This window comes from Salminus brasiliensis, chromosome 5 (assembly GCF_030463535.1).
Source record: "Salminus brasiliensis chromosome 5, fSalBra1.hap2, whole genome shotgun sequence".
Taxonomy (NCBI): domain Eukaryota; kingdom Metazoa; phylum Chordata; class Actinopteri; order Characiformes; family Bryconidae; genus Salminus; species Salminus brasiliensis.
The window spans coordinates 29,105,258-29,118,244 of NC_132882.1; the positions used below are offsets into that span (position 1 = coordinate 29,105,258).

The window sequence follows — 12,987 nt, forward strand, 5'->3', positions numbered from 1 at the left end:
TTCATATTTGACACTTTTAATTGATAAACAGTTGTTGTAAATGTAGCTCCATTTAAACATATGGTGTCACAACATTGGTATTGAAATTAAGTGAACGCTCATGTAAAGACCAGTACAGTCAGAAATTCAAACAGTCCTTACTGCAAAAAAAAATGGAGAGTTTACTCACTAATCAAATGGCAGATTGTCATATTTCTCAGACTGAGGGCAATTAGAGCCTGTTTATACCCGCACTGTTAACATGCACTTTGTATTCCGATAGTATCTGGATCTACTACTAGATTCTGTTTACACTGGTCACTAAAACGCCTCCCCAACACGACTGGATTAGATCCAAGAAACAGTTTGTGAACAGTTTAGAGGAGCAGTGGGGGACTCACTGAGTCAGAGTCTTGCTCTAGCACACCTTATCTGACTCCTCAACTAATTACCAGGCTTAGCCAGTGAGCTAGACCCACAGAACTGTGCTGGATGCTGACACTCAATTCTCTCCACTCCAGGTTTAGAGGAACTGTGGGGGTTCTACAACACGGTCGAACAATAGGTGGTTCTCGCATCCCCTCAACGTCTCTCTCAGAAAATTTGAAGGACTATGTAACCCACAATACTGCTCTCATTTAAGCACAAGCATACACACAAACTGCCACACTCACACATTGTGAGGGGAGATCGGGAGAGCAAGAGCGGGAGAGGGAGAAGCCAAGAGCCGCAGTAATTATTACTTGTAATAATGTATTTTTTTCTCGACAGACGTAGTTCTGCTTGCTGGACTGAATCTGATCACAGAAAACTTCACACGTTTGCACTTGTATTAAATGTGGAAGAGAGCCGTCTCTGACCACATCCGAATCATAATCAGATCACAATGCGTCCTGGGGGGTGTTTACACCTGGCTTTTCCTGCAGACATGCCTCAAGTCCAATCGGAACCAAAAATGCTGGTTAATGCCAGGTGTAAACAGGCTCTTAGTGTCAAAGAGCAGATGTCAATCAGCAGTGGGATGCTTTCAAAAGCCAAAGCATGCGTTCAAATACCTAAAAAGAATCCAGACTGTGTTTTTTGGTGTTTCCCCACTAGCTGTTCCTGATTATTAACAGGCAAGGGTGAAATGAATAGGCAAGAGTAATTAACAGTAGCCATTAGCAATAGGAAGTGCATAATAAACAAAACTATTTACATTCAGAATTGCGTGTGATCCTTAGAAACCTCAGATCGGCCAATACATTCAGCCAGTCTCTGTAAACGCTCTTGACTCCCTGCTCTGACCCTAACTATCCAGTGTATAGTTATGTTCTCAGAAAAGACCAGTCTCAGCCTTCTACAGGGCGCAGGCTGTAGGAGTCTCCGTTCGCCATGGCTCCATTCACTCGGTTCCTGGCCCTGTCCGGCCTCTCGTAACTGAATATAGTGTCCTGCTCGCTGTCGAATTCTGACTCTGACATCATCAGGCTGGAGTTGTGCTTGGTGCTTCTGTGTTTAATGTCTGGAAGAGAGAGAAAAAAACAAAGGATCCCATTTTCCCCCATTCTTTCTGTCTCGCATGCTTTGCGTGTAACCAGATACGACTTCATTTGACTCACTGTATTTTGGCCGCAGTTCCATTCTCTCCTGTTCGTCCATGTTGTCCAGTATCGTATACTTGGTTTTCTTCCTTACTTTTGTGCGTCTCCCTCTGAACGTGGCAAAACAACATTCGTGAGATTCATGAGACATAAGAGACTGTAGTAAACAAAACCCTGTCTCCTCTCTTAAGATGAACTTAACGTTTTCATGTAAAACAGAGACCATGTTACGTCCATGTTTGTGTCATAGTTACCTTTTACACCAGGCCCAGCTTGTAGACACGAGAAAAATGACCACTACTATGCAGCAGATTGTGACATACAGCACACTCCAGTCTGAGAGAGAGAAAGGCCACAAAGTTCTTTGCTTTTTTTAAACTTTCTTATACAATGTCTTTCAAAAGTATGTAAGCATGATTTACAAAAAAAAACACAAGCAATCTACCCTTCTCTTTCCAAAAACTGTGGGCAGTAAGTGTTTATCTACTCAGTAAAAAACTTATATTAGAACAAATACTAATAACATTCATATGAAAATTAGTGATTTTACACCCCTGTGTTCATTAAAACATCTCCAATTCTCTCCTCATGCGAGTCTAGTATGATTTCTACTCATCATCCAACACCTGGTTTGGTAAATCATTGCTTACGTTCTGAAAAATAAGAAATCGTTTACTGTATTGTTTACTGTAATTATGTTTACCTATTTTAATATACTGAACATTTCTGGCGAATCTGTGGATAAAAATGTCCAATGTGGGAAATGTGGACTACTACTATTGTTTGTCTGAGCAGTTGCAACCCTGCTCTTTGCCATGTGGGGCCTGTCTAGAATATAAACTCCCCATGTTTGGTTGCACCCCACTCACCCCTACTTAATCTAGGAAGAACCTTACTTTATCATTAAGATCAAGGAAGCATCTCTGACGTTTAACTGTTTATAATATTTAAACGTTTGTAATATAGAGGCAAAGAAAACAAAAACCCAATCTGATCTAATAGATATGGATCGGGGGCAATCCAGGCATACTCTACTTGATTTTTCAAGTATCAGGAAATCCTAGGAGGAATCATCATGCCTTTTGTGGGGAAGCTGAAGCTTGGTCAACATTAGATCTCCCAACAGGACAATTATCCCAAACATACCTCAAAATCCACTAAAAGCTTAGTGCAAGCTTAGTGTCTTTCTTTAAATGCCAAAGATGTGGGGATGTGTCAAGTCAGGGGACTTTGATGGCCACTTCTGAACCTTTCACTCCAGTCCTGCAAGGTGCCACAGTCACCTGATTTGAACCCCATAGAAAATCTTTGGTGGGTTTTGAAGGTGGTTGCAGCAGCAAACCCAAGAATATTAATGACCTGGAGGTCATTGCCCATGAGGGCAATCCTGAGCAATCCTCAGGAATGCTGCCAGAAGCTGGTGTCTGGCTATATCACATTTGGTCGAAACAGGTCAACAGGGCTCTCTAGTAAGTGCTAAAGACGTATATCACCAGTGATATGTCAGTGGAAAGTGGATTATCTGGTGGCACTACAAAAGTCACTCACCACAGTTGCTCTCATTGTCATCAAGGAAGCGGCGAAAAGGGTTCTCCATCCATAGTGGATCACATGAACAGCTTCTAGTCACGGGGTCACACTGACCACGGCCAGAACACAGCAGCAAACACACTGTAAGGATTTGTCACCGCAGCAGATGACAAAGGGGGGGGGGGGTGAGGTGTTTCTGTGTAAGCATGAATGCCTTACTGAGGTTTAGATTATATTAAAGATTTTTTGAGATGAAGAAGTGATGAGCCCCCTGCCACTCACTGACTGTGTCCACTCTGAGGACCTTGAAAAGCAGGAAATCCGTTTTCTCCTTCAGTAGCTGAAACCTCAAGAGATGAGCCAGTTTCGGGCCAGGGATGGTCCCGTCAGGACCCTGAACCGAGAATCTGAACACTGTGCTGTTCACATACACACACACGTGACCGGATACACACGTTAGTGTGATGATAAACTATTTATGAATGAAATACTGAATAAAAAGCATAGTTTACTGTTTCACTGTACCTGATATCAGACTGGCCATGCAGACCTTTCAGAGCGATGTCAGCATCCAGCACATGCAGCAGCGCAGCCAGCTGCCTCACCACCGTGTCCTTCTGCTGTTGACTGACCTGAGCTACAGCCACCTGCAGCTCCAACTCCACCTCCTCCCGCTCACGCAGGTCTGTACACACACACCATATAGACTATAATGTAATACTGCTGCATTTGGCTCTTTTCAGTCAAATGCTACTCTTCACACACACTGTCTCACACACTCCTACATGTTTCACAGCTCTACAAATGCAACAAGTTTATTTTACTATCAAACTCAACTGAAGGACAGTATAGACTGAATTATAACAGTATAATATTTCTATGCATATCTAACCAAATCTCATCAAAAAAGGGACCTTTAAATGCAGAATATGAAGAGAATATGAAGGTTACATTTGGATATATTGGTCATTGACAGATGACGTAAAACCGAAGTGCCTTTTGAGGTAAGCACCATTTGTCAGGTATTCTGTGATCAAGGCTGTCCTGTAGTCAACGCTGTAGGATTACTTTTCTTTTCGTTTGCTTCCTTTTATAGGTGAACTGTATGATTTTGTTGTGTGTTGTGTGAGTTTTCCCTAATATTGACCTCATATCCATGCATTGTTTTGGATTAGCCAAGCTAGAAATCAGAACCCTATGCAGGGCAGCAGAAACAGGCTAATCTGGTCTTGTTAAGATTTTACAATACCATGCAATCCTTAATGATGACATGCTCTTGTTTACTTATTTCTATAAGTTTAACAGTGTTTCTGGTTTACTTCAGGACTGTACTATAGTACTATAACATCATTACAGCCTAAATTTGTAATATGTTTGTCCAATCACAGTAGGTTGTATCCTAGTACAAGGTTGAAGGCAGCAGTGACAGCATTCCCACTTGTTGTGGTCTAGACAATTTATCCAAAGAACAGTCCCTGGCATCCTCTCACTTAACATACTTGTAACATAAGTGTAACGAGGTGCTCACTTACAGCAGGGTTTGAACCCAGGCCGCCGTGCTACTGAGTGAGCTACCACGATCACGTGACCAACGGGCCCAAGTGCAGAGTCTAATCTTAGAGCAGGCAAAACGGAAATGATAAACAAACCACTCGGGACTCGAACCCAGGCCGCAGTGTCGCGAGACCAACGCTCTGCCGCTTCCCCAAAGCAGCAGTTATAAAAGCGGCCAACAAATGAAATGTAAAGGGGTGGCTGTAATAAACAAGGAGACGTCACGTCTAACGTGAAATAAAGGCGGGAAACAAACAAACAAAGGACACCAGGGGAGAGCTGGCTACCTCTAACACTAGAGGGAAATAGAACTAAGGGCAAAAAGGATCTCCCAAAAGAAACGAGAAAACTGGCAAGTTTTCTCGTTTCTAAAACAAGTGTATGTGCGCGCACGCGCACACACACACACACACACACACACACACACCCTTCAACTCGAGACTACACAGACACACACGACCAGAGTCAAAAGATCCAGCAGTGGGGCAACTGGATCTGTGTGCCTATATAGCCTCCTGCCCAGGTGTAGGGAATTGGGCTCAATTACTGGCTGGAGTGACTCGGGGCCTCCCCCTGGTGGCAGGAGGAGGCCTTGCCCTAGAGCCACCCCTTACAGTAAGTATCAGGTCAGCCTATGAAAAAATGATGAGCTCTACTTTAACTGGAAGGTTTGCTGTGACGGGCCACTGCTGCATAGCCTAGCCTGCCCTAGCACTGATTTTAGTGCTGCAACAAGAATGGTAATTCATTTTTGTACTTATTTATTTCACTTCCTAGGACATGTTGCTGTCCTGTTTTATAGCTCTGTTTTAGTCACATGGCTTTATAGTTTATAGTTATGAACTCTCATTGTTCTCCATGCGAACAAACATACGGCTTTGCATTCTAGGGCACCATTAAACAATTAAAATGTATTAGGATGAAATCATGCCAAAATATTTCTTTTACATCTTTTATTTTTTCAAAAACATGCTAAGTAAGAAGGACCCTACCAGGACGCACTTCCACAGTGGCTGTTGCAGTGCTGGAGCGGCCCAGGGCATCAGTAACCCGCAGTCGGAACAGGTAAGTGCCCTCTACCAGGTTGGCGAGGTAAAGGGAGTCCTCACGATCTGAACCATAAAGGATGTCCTGTTTCCAAGGGATAGAAAGAGGGAAAGAGAGAAATGTAAGGGCAGTGGTGGGAAACCTCCAGTCCTGGAAGGCCAGATTCCTGCATAGTTTTGTGCTTTTCCTGCTCAAGTAAACTTGATTCAACTCACCCACGAATTGCCAGGTTTGATTGATGTGTTAGAGCAGGTAAATCAGCGAACTGAGCTGGACTCCAGTCTTCGGTTTCCATTAAAACAGCAAGAGATTGGTATTGTGTACTTACCCCTGCAGCTGGACTCTGCTCATCTCTGATCCACAGGTAAGACACGTTAGCAGAGCCACAGTTGGACACCGAGCCCCTTAGCACTAGCGAGTTGTTGGGTAAGGTGAGTGTATGGCTCCCGCTGGCATGGGCTATCAGAGGCAGGCTTTTAGCTGTGGGACAACAAACAAATACGTGATGTTCAGGACAGGAGGATGAGCGAGACAAAGTGTGAAATTGGTTTTTGATCATTTAATCATTTGATTATTGGCATTTGATCAAGACCTTCATCCTGCGGCTAAGCAGGTCATTTAGCAGTGAGCAGTGAGGATGCATGCTCTCACCCTCTGTGACTGTGACGGTGAGCACAGCGCTGTCTGCCGCCCCCTGCTGGTCCTGCACAGTCAGCTTAAACTTGTGACTCCCAGCCCTGAGGCCCGTCACCATGGCAACGGCCTTGTCTGCATCCTTTATCTTTGAACCAGGAGGGCCACTTCACAATCAGACACGAGAAAATCAGTCACAAAAAAAAATCTCTCATATAACAAGCGCACGCTGACGAACAAATGCTCAGAATCTCCTTAACGACTGCACTAACACAGAATCTTCAGACTGTAAGAAGCACAAAGCACAAAATACTACATTTTCTAAACACTCTGCAAATCTATAACTCAACTCAGTCTTTGGGCCGGATTCACAAAACTGTCTTCAGAATGTTTTTTTTTCTTAAAAAGTAAGGATAAATAGTTAACTTTTTAAAGAGTAAAACACATCTAAGAGTAATTGTTATTTCTTTTTTTTTTAATTCTTAAGCTTACAATAGCCTTACACTTGTCTTGGACGGTAAGTGTTTAGAGAGTAAGCCTGCTGAATTACTAGAATGAACAGCTGAATTACTAGAATGAACAGAATTAATGTCTAATTTAACAGGATTCAAAGTTGAGAAAGTTGTAAAATACAGCAAAAAAGACAACATGACAAATGGCATACATATGGAAAACAATGCAGAGTGTCTTAAGAAAACCTTAAGAAAATAATTAAGACTTATAGAGAATATTTGACAACTTGGAGAACTGCACCAAGAACATTTAAGCATGGTTCTCCAGTTATGTGACTCTCCTCTCCCTGGGCAGAGATCATAATTTGTTCATTTGTCAGATTCATGATGTGTCTTTAAAGCACAAAACTGTTCACAGCTCTGTTCTTATAATGATGAATCTCATTGTCCTCATAAACCAAGCAAATAGGAAAACGTTGGTGAATGTCAGAAAATGAGTAAGTGTATTTTACAAAGAAATTGTTGGTGTTTAAGGCCCATTGTTCTTGATAATGTTAAAAACAAAGCCATGATTAAAGCCTGAACAAAGTCACATAGCTTATATTTATCCAGAGACCAATTTAAGACACTAAATAAATGCATTCTGTGGCACCTTTAGAAAAATGAGATTTGTGAGTGTGAGAAACCTGTTTAAATTTAGAGAATCATTATCTCTGATCTTGCCAATGCCTAAAAATGGACCTGTCTATGAGGGTCTTCAGAGTGTGTTAAGAGATCCCTCATGGGCTGGTACCTGAGAATTTCCCACTGGTAGTTGGTGATGGCCTGGTCATCTGTGCTGTTAGTGCCGTTTAGAGTGGTGCTGCTGGCTGGGAGAAGCAGCTGTCTGTCTGGTCCTGCTACAGCTACAGGAGCTCTGTTCTCTGTGAAACAACACAGTTTGGAATGTGCCTCATTTTCGTGTTTACAACAAGGGCTCTTCAGTTTAACAGAATTCAAGATTTTACATCATCTTCATAGTTTTCTCTCACTACAATACGTAGCATGTGTCACACAAAATTCTGTAATATTACTCTAGAACCTCAGAACACATGCTTCCTTCACCTCAGATGCCAATCCCCACCTGTAGGGGAGCCCAGGAGCAAAAACAATGGTTTCAGAGGTGCTAGTAAACAGCCTGCCAGGCATTTTACATGTTATCTCGAGTCCCTTCCTCATATCTGGACAAATGTATAATGGACCTCAATTTATAATTATATACACCTCATAAATGGACCAGTTCTCCTCCTTATCCTGGCTTATAACATCTGTTCCAGGGCATGTGTGGATGCTCTTGAATGAACAGATTCTCTAATTTCAGGCTTTTGAATGTTATTCCAAGAGAAACTGCAGGGTATTTCACCACCTCTGAGCATGAATTGACCCAAAGGAGTCTTATAGACGTTGCTCTCTGCAAAGTGGTGGTTGCAGGCATAAATACCAGTTGTACTACCTTGGCAAAGCGTGTTACCAGAGTGTATATTTTAAAGTAAAACTTAATAAAACAGCAGGTGGGGTATTCAAGTGGCTAAAAGCAGTATATGAGAAAATGCTCCCAGTAGAAGCATAGGCAGGATATCTGGATAGCCTTAATCATTGTATCAGAGGGTAACGATCAGGTCACTGAGGTGACAAGAAATAACCTGAAAAATAAGTGTTTTTTAATTTTATTTATGCACATATGGCTAAATTGCACATATCAATGACTAGCACAACTCGACAGTGGCATTTCCTTGCAGAATTCGGACCTACAACCCTTTAGATTGCCTGGAGCCATTTAGATCTTAACATGTGCTTGGTTGGACATTTATGAAAACTCAGGCATGGCAGGTTTTGCTGGTTTCTGAGTTGTGGCACTGAAAAAAAACAGCAAAACCCATTGTATGAGTGTCCCTCATATTTTGTACACCATTTGAAATGACCCATTGCCCCTTTTCATGATGGGCAAACAAACAGAAATGGGCCTTAAGTTAAAATAAAGTTGTGTTTGGCACAAATCATTTTTAAATAAATTACAGATTTAATACACAGCAGTGTATACGTACCAGGAAGCACAGTGACTACGACAGTGTCTGAGTCCTGCTGACCACTGGAGTCAGTGACGGTGAGCTGGAAAGAGTACTGACCCTCCTGGAGTTCAGACAGCTGCAGAGTCGGCGATCTTATACCCTAAGAAGAACCAAAGGAGAATACATACACACATCTACACTGAACAAGTCTCTGGTTTGCTCAGTATTAAATAATGCTTTTAAACTGCTTAATATGACGTTTTTGTGCTATACTGTATTTCGTGCAGCAGGGAACTTCACTGAAAATGAGACCCAAGCTTTGTTACCTGCATGGTTGCTGCTTTGGCCGAGCTGCTGGGATGCAGGATCCACAGGTAGCTAGCGATGCCATGGTCATCTGTGCTCAGATTAGCCCACAGAGTGAGGTGATTTAGAGGCAGGCTGATGACCTGGTCAGTGCCTGCTCTAGCCACAGGGGGGCTGTCTTTTGGACTGCTGACTGTCACTGTGGCAGTGGTGGAGTCAGTTAGCCCTTCAGGATCAGTCACAGTCAGCCTGAATCAGGACGACAAACCAGGACAGAACACTGAGGGCCTGTCAGCTAATCAGGACAGTCCAAATTAAACCAGCCTCTGAGGAAGAAGCATTTAGCAGGGAGTAAAGTTGCTGTTAGATCAGCTTTGAGATAGTGGAGTGGAGTGTGGAGAGATAGCAGGAAACTGACCTGATTAAGGTGTTAAGCCTTTAGAAGTCCATGTTATTGTTACTACTCTTATGTAATTAATTAATTATTTTAATTTTTAATTATTTGATCATGTTGGGTTACGCAATAAATAACAATTACATTTGGTTTACAATCTGTATTGACAGGTTTTTGACTTTTTCTGTTTGCTACACTGTTAGAAAATGCCAAAGAATGGTCAGAAATTATTTGTAACAGGATAAAACAGGGTGTTTACAACATGGTATTTGTAAAGGCATACATTTTCATGGTATCATGGTACCAGCTGAAAGTGCAGAATCCGTACATCTGAGAAAATATGACCTTACAGCAAGGAAAAAGTATCATATCGGATGATACTATGTGCCAATGACAGCTGCAACAGCTTCTACCCCTGAGCTATCAGACTTCTCAACTCACAAGAACTGAGCTGAGACTCCCTCTCACCTCACGCACACTCACACACATACTTTATACGCACTCACACGACATCTCTGTTGGTGCTCCCACCATGTGCCTACTTGTACACCTATCAGGATACTTACTGCTAAATACTGTACTACAAAATAACTGTCCTCCTCTACACTAGGATCTGCTGTGTTCACATATGTATAAGCTGACTGAGAACAGTTATATGTCATATCACAGTACATACCTCTGCACCTTATTCCCACCGCACACATTCAGTACTGAGTGCTGTGTGGGCGTTGCACTGTCCTGTCAGTTCTATTTATCATATTTATTGTGTTTTTCTGATTCCTGGTAGTCCTGGAGGAACGTAATTTCGCTCCCCTGTGTAGATGGAATGACAATAAAAGCCTCTGGACCTGACCTGACTTGAGCTGAAACTTTCTAGAGTTACCCTTAATGGAACTATTGGGGTTCCCACCCATGAACTCTTTTCCACATAGTTACTAAATAATAACACTTTTATCCTGAGGAAATCCCTTTCAGATGAAATAGCAGTTTGTAAATGCATCTGCTGTGTGAATGGATTTGGTGTTGATGTAAACAGGAGCTCTTTGTTCTTACTTGAAGGTGAATTCTCCAGGAGAGACATTCTGCAGGCAGAGTACAGGCGTGTCCATAGGGGCTTCGCTTTTCCATAGAGGTCCGTCCACCTGCTCCCACAGGTAACTCACTACACCTGTATCATCTGAGCTCTCTGGAAGGTGAATAAACACAGCTGCTCAGTAATAAAGCCTTTTAAAATATATACTGACTTTAATAAAAATATATAGTATTTTGAATAGAAAAATACAATTGTCGAAGGAAATGCAGAATGGTTGTATAGCTTAAGCAGTTGCTATGTGGTCACTAGGAAAATCCTGTTGTCACTAGGTGGTTGCTAGGATGTTGTTAGGTAGCTGCTAGGTCAGGGGTGGGCAACTCCAGTCATGAAGGGCAAGATTCCTGCACAGTTTTGTGCTTTACCTGATTCAACTCACTTATTAATTGCCAGGTTTAGTAGGTCTGTTACAGCAGGGAAATCAGCAAACTGTGCTGAACTCTGGCCCCGATGCCCTCCACTGTGCTAGATGGCTACTACGAGGCTACTGGGTGGTTACTGTAATGTTGCTATGGGGTCACATGGTGATTGCTGTGGTGTTGCTAGGTGGTTGCTATGGGGCTGCTAGGTTCCTGCTATGGTATTGAAAGGCGGTTGTTGCAATGTTACTAGGTGGTTGCTAAGGATAACTCTTAGCAACCACCTAATAACAGCATCTCATGTGGTTCACAAGTGGTTTATATGTTTTTTTCTGATCATAGTAAAATATTATCTGTGAACTGTTGAAATACAGTAATCACATTTATCTGGATGATCATGGCTGTCCTAATTCAGTAAAAGAAGAGAGAAGAAAGAGGAACGTACGACTGCCATTGATGAAGATGATGGACTCAGCTGAGAGAGATACATCCTGGTGCTTGGGCAGAGCAACTGCTTTGGGGGCAATATTCCGGATTACTTCTGTAGAAAGAAGGGAGTTGAGCTGTGTGGGACTGTCACATGTTTAAATGGGATGAATTAAATACTATACAGTTCTACATATGACGCAGAACCGTAGTTTACCTGGGTACACTGTGAAGTTTCCAAGACTTTCCCCATATGCCTCCTTTCCTGTCACGCTTACTCTGACAATATATACGCCTGCAGAGAGCTACAAAAGACACAGAGAGGTTGTCTGAGGTCAAAAGGGCAAGCCTTCCCTCCACGCACCACCGAAATGCTGCATGCAGACGTGCAGTGAGAACTCACATCAGATATTTTGACAGTCCTGCTCTGTTTTCCCTCCATCTCTGCTTGCTGTTCATTCGGTGAGCTGACCAAACTCCATTCATATGTGTAAGGGGTCTCTGGGAGTAGACATAAGAGCCTGAACGCTTTGGAATTGAATGGGATTGAACTACGAAATTTAAAAGTGATTCCTGATTGAAGAAGAGAAAAGACATTACCTGTGTCCGTCTCTGAACTGACCGAGGCTGTTAGTTCCACTGCATTCTCGGGTAGTGTTACTTCACCAATGCTTTCGATAGACACAACCAGGGTTTGTGCTGAAAGATACAGAGGCTGTATGCATTTATGAATAAGCTATCTACCCTCCCTGAGCACTTTATCAGGAATAAATGTAAATCTACTCATTTGTGCAGTGCAGTACATAAAATCATGTGGGCCTGCAGCTTCTGGCAATGTTTCCACCAACTAGAAAGGGGATCAATGGGATCTTAGTGATTTTAATTGTTGGTGCCATATGGACTGGTCTGAGTATTTCTAGAACTGCCGATCTCCTGAGATTCTCAGCACAACCATCTTTAGAGTTTTCTCAGAATGTTATAATAAACCATCAAGGCCGTCAAGTGAGCAGCAGCTCTGCGGATGAACACACCAGAAGAACAGCCAGACAGGATCGAGCCGACAGAAAGGCTGTAGTAACTCAGATAACCACAACTGTGGTGAGCAGAAAAGCATTTCAGAATGTACAACACAACCATCCTTGAGATGGATGGGTTACAACAGCAGAAGACCTCGTCCTGTTCCACTGCTATCAGCCAAGAACAGAAAGCAGAGGCTGCAGTGGGCCCCATTAGTCAGGCCCACCAAAAGTGGACAGGAGACCGGAAACACTTAGCCTGGTCTGATTTTTCTATTCGATTTTTGTGAAGGGTCAGAATTTAGTGCTGGCAGTGCCTGCCGTGTGTCAACAGTCCAGGCTGATGGTAGTGAAGTAATTGTGGGGGGAATGTGTTCTAGGCACACTCTGGGCCCTTTTTTACCAATCAGTCATCACTTGAATGCCACAGCCTATCTGAGTATTGTTGCCAACCATGTCAATGGCTACTCCCAGCATAATAGTGCACCATGTCAGAAAACAAAAGTCATCTCTAACTGGTTTCATGACAATGGGTTCAGTGTTCATCTTTCAGAGGCCTTCCTAGTCACC

The 12,987-nt window shown here is 42.7% G+C and overlaps 1 protein-coding gene across 1 annotated transcript in view; it reads right to left on the minus strand.

Moving 5' to 3' along the window:
- Positions 1-12,987, minus strand: part of kiaa0319 (KIAA0319 ortholog) — a 20,025-nt gene continuing 7,038 nt past the window's right edge. The window contains exons 6-22 of the mRNA XM_072680085.1: positions 12,002-12,100; positions 11,805-11,902; positions 11,619-11,706; positions 11,421-11,516; positions 10,580-10,712; positions 9,153-9,381; positions 8,863-8,986; positions 7,572-7,701; positions 6,345-6,493; positions 6,022-6,173; positions 5,639-5,777; positions 3,618-3,777; positions 3,375-3,511; positions 3,111-3,233; positions 1,817-1,898; positions 1,581-1,672; positions 1-1,483 (exon numbers count right to left, since the gene is read on the minus strand). Coding sequence (XP_072536186.1) covers positions 1,311-1,483; positions 1,581-1,672; positions 1,817-1,898; positions 3,111-3,233; positions 3,375-3,511; positions 3,618-3,777; positions 5,639-5,777; positions 6,022-6,173; positions 6,345-6,493; positions 7,572-7,701; positions 8,863-8,986; positions 9,153-9,381; positions 10,580-10,712; positions 11,421-11,516; positions 11,619-11,706; positions 11,805-11,902; positions 12,002-12,100 — 2,204 coding nt within the window. The 3' untranslated portion in view covers positions 1-1,310. The remainder of the gene's footprint in view (positions 1,484-1,580; positions 1,673-1,816; positions 1,899-3,110; positions 3,234-3,374; positions 3,512-3,617; positions 3,778-5,638; positions 5,778-6,021; positions 6,174-6,344; positions 6,494-7,571; positions 7,702-8,862; positions 8,987-9,152; positions 9,382-10,579; positions 10,713-11,420; positions 11,517-11,618; positions 11,707-11,804; positions 11,903-12,001; positions 12,101-12,987) is intronic.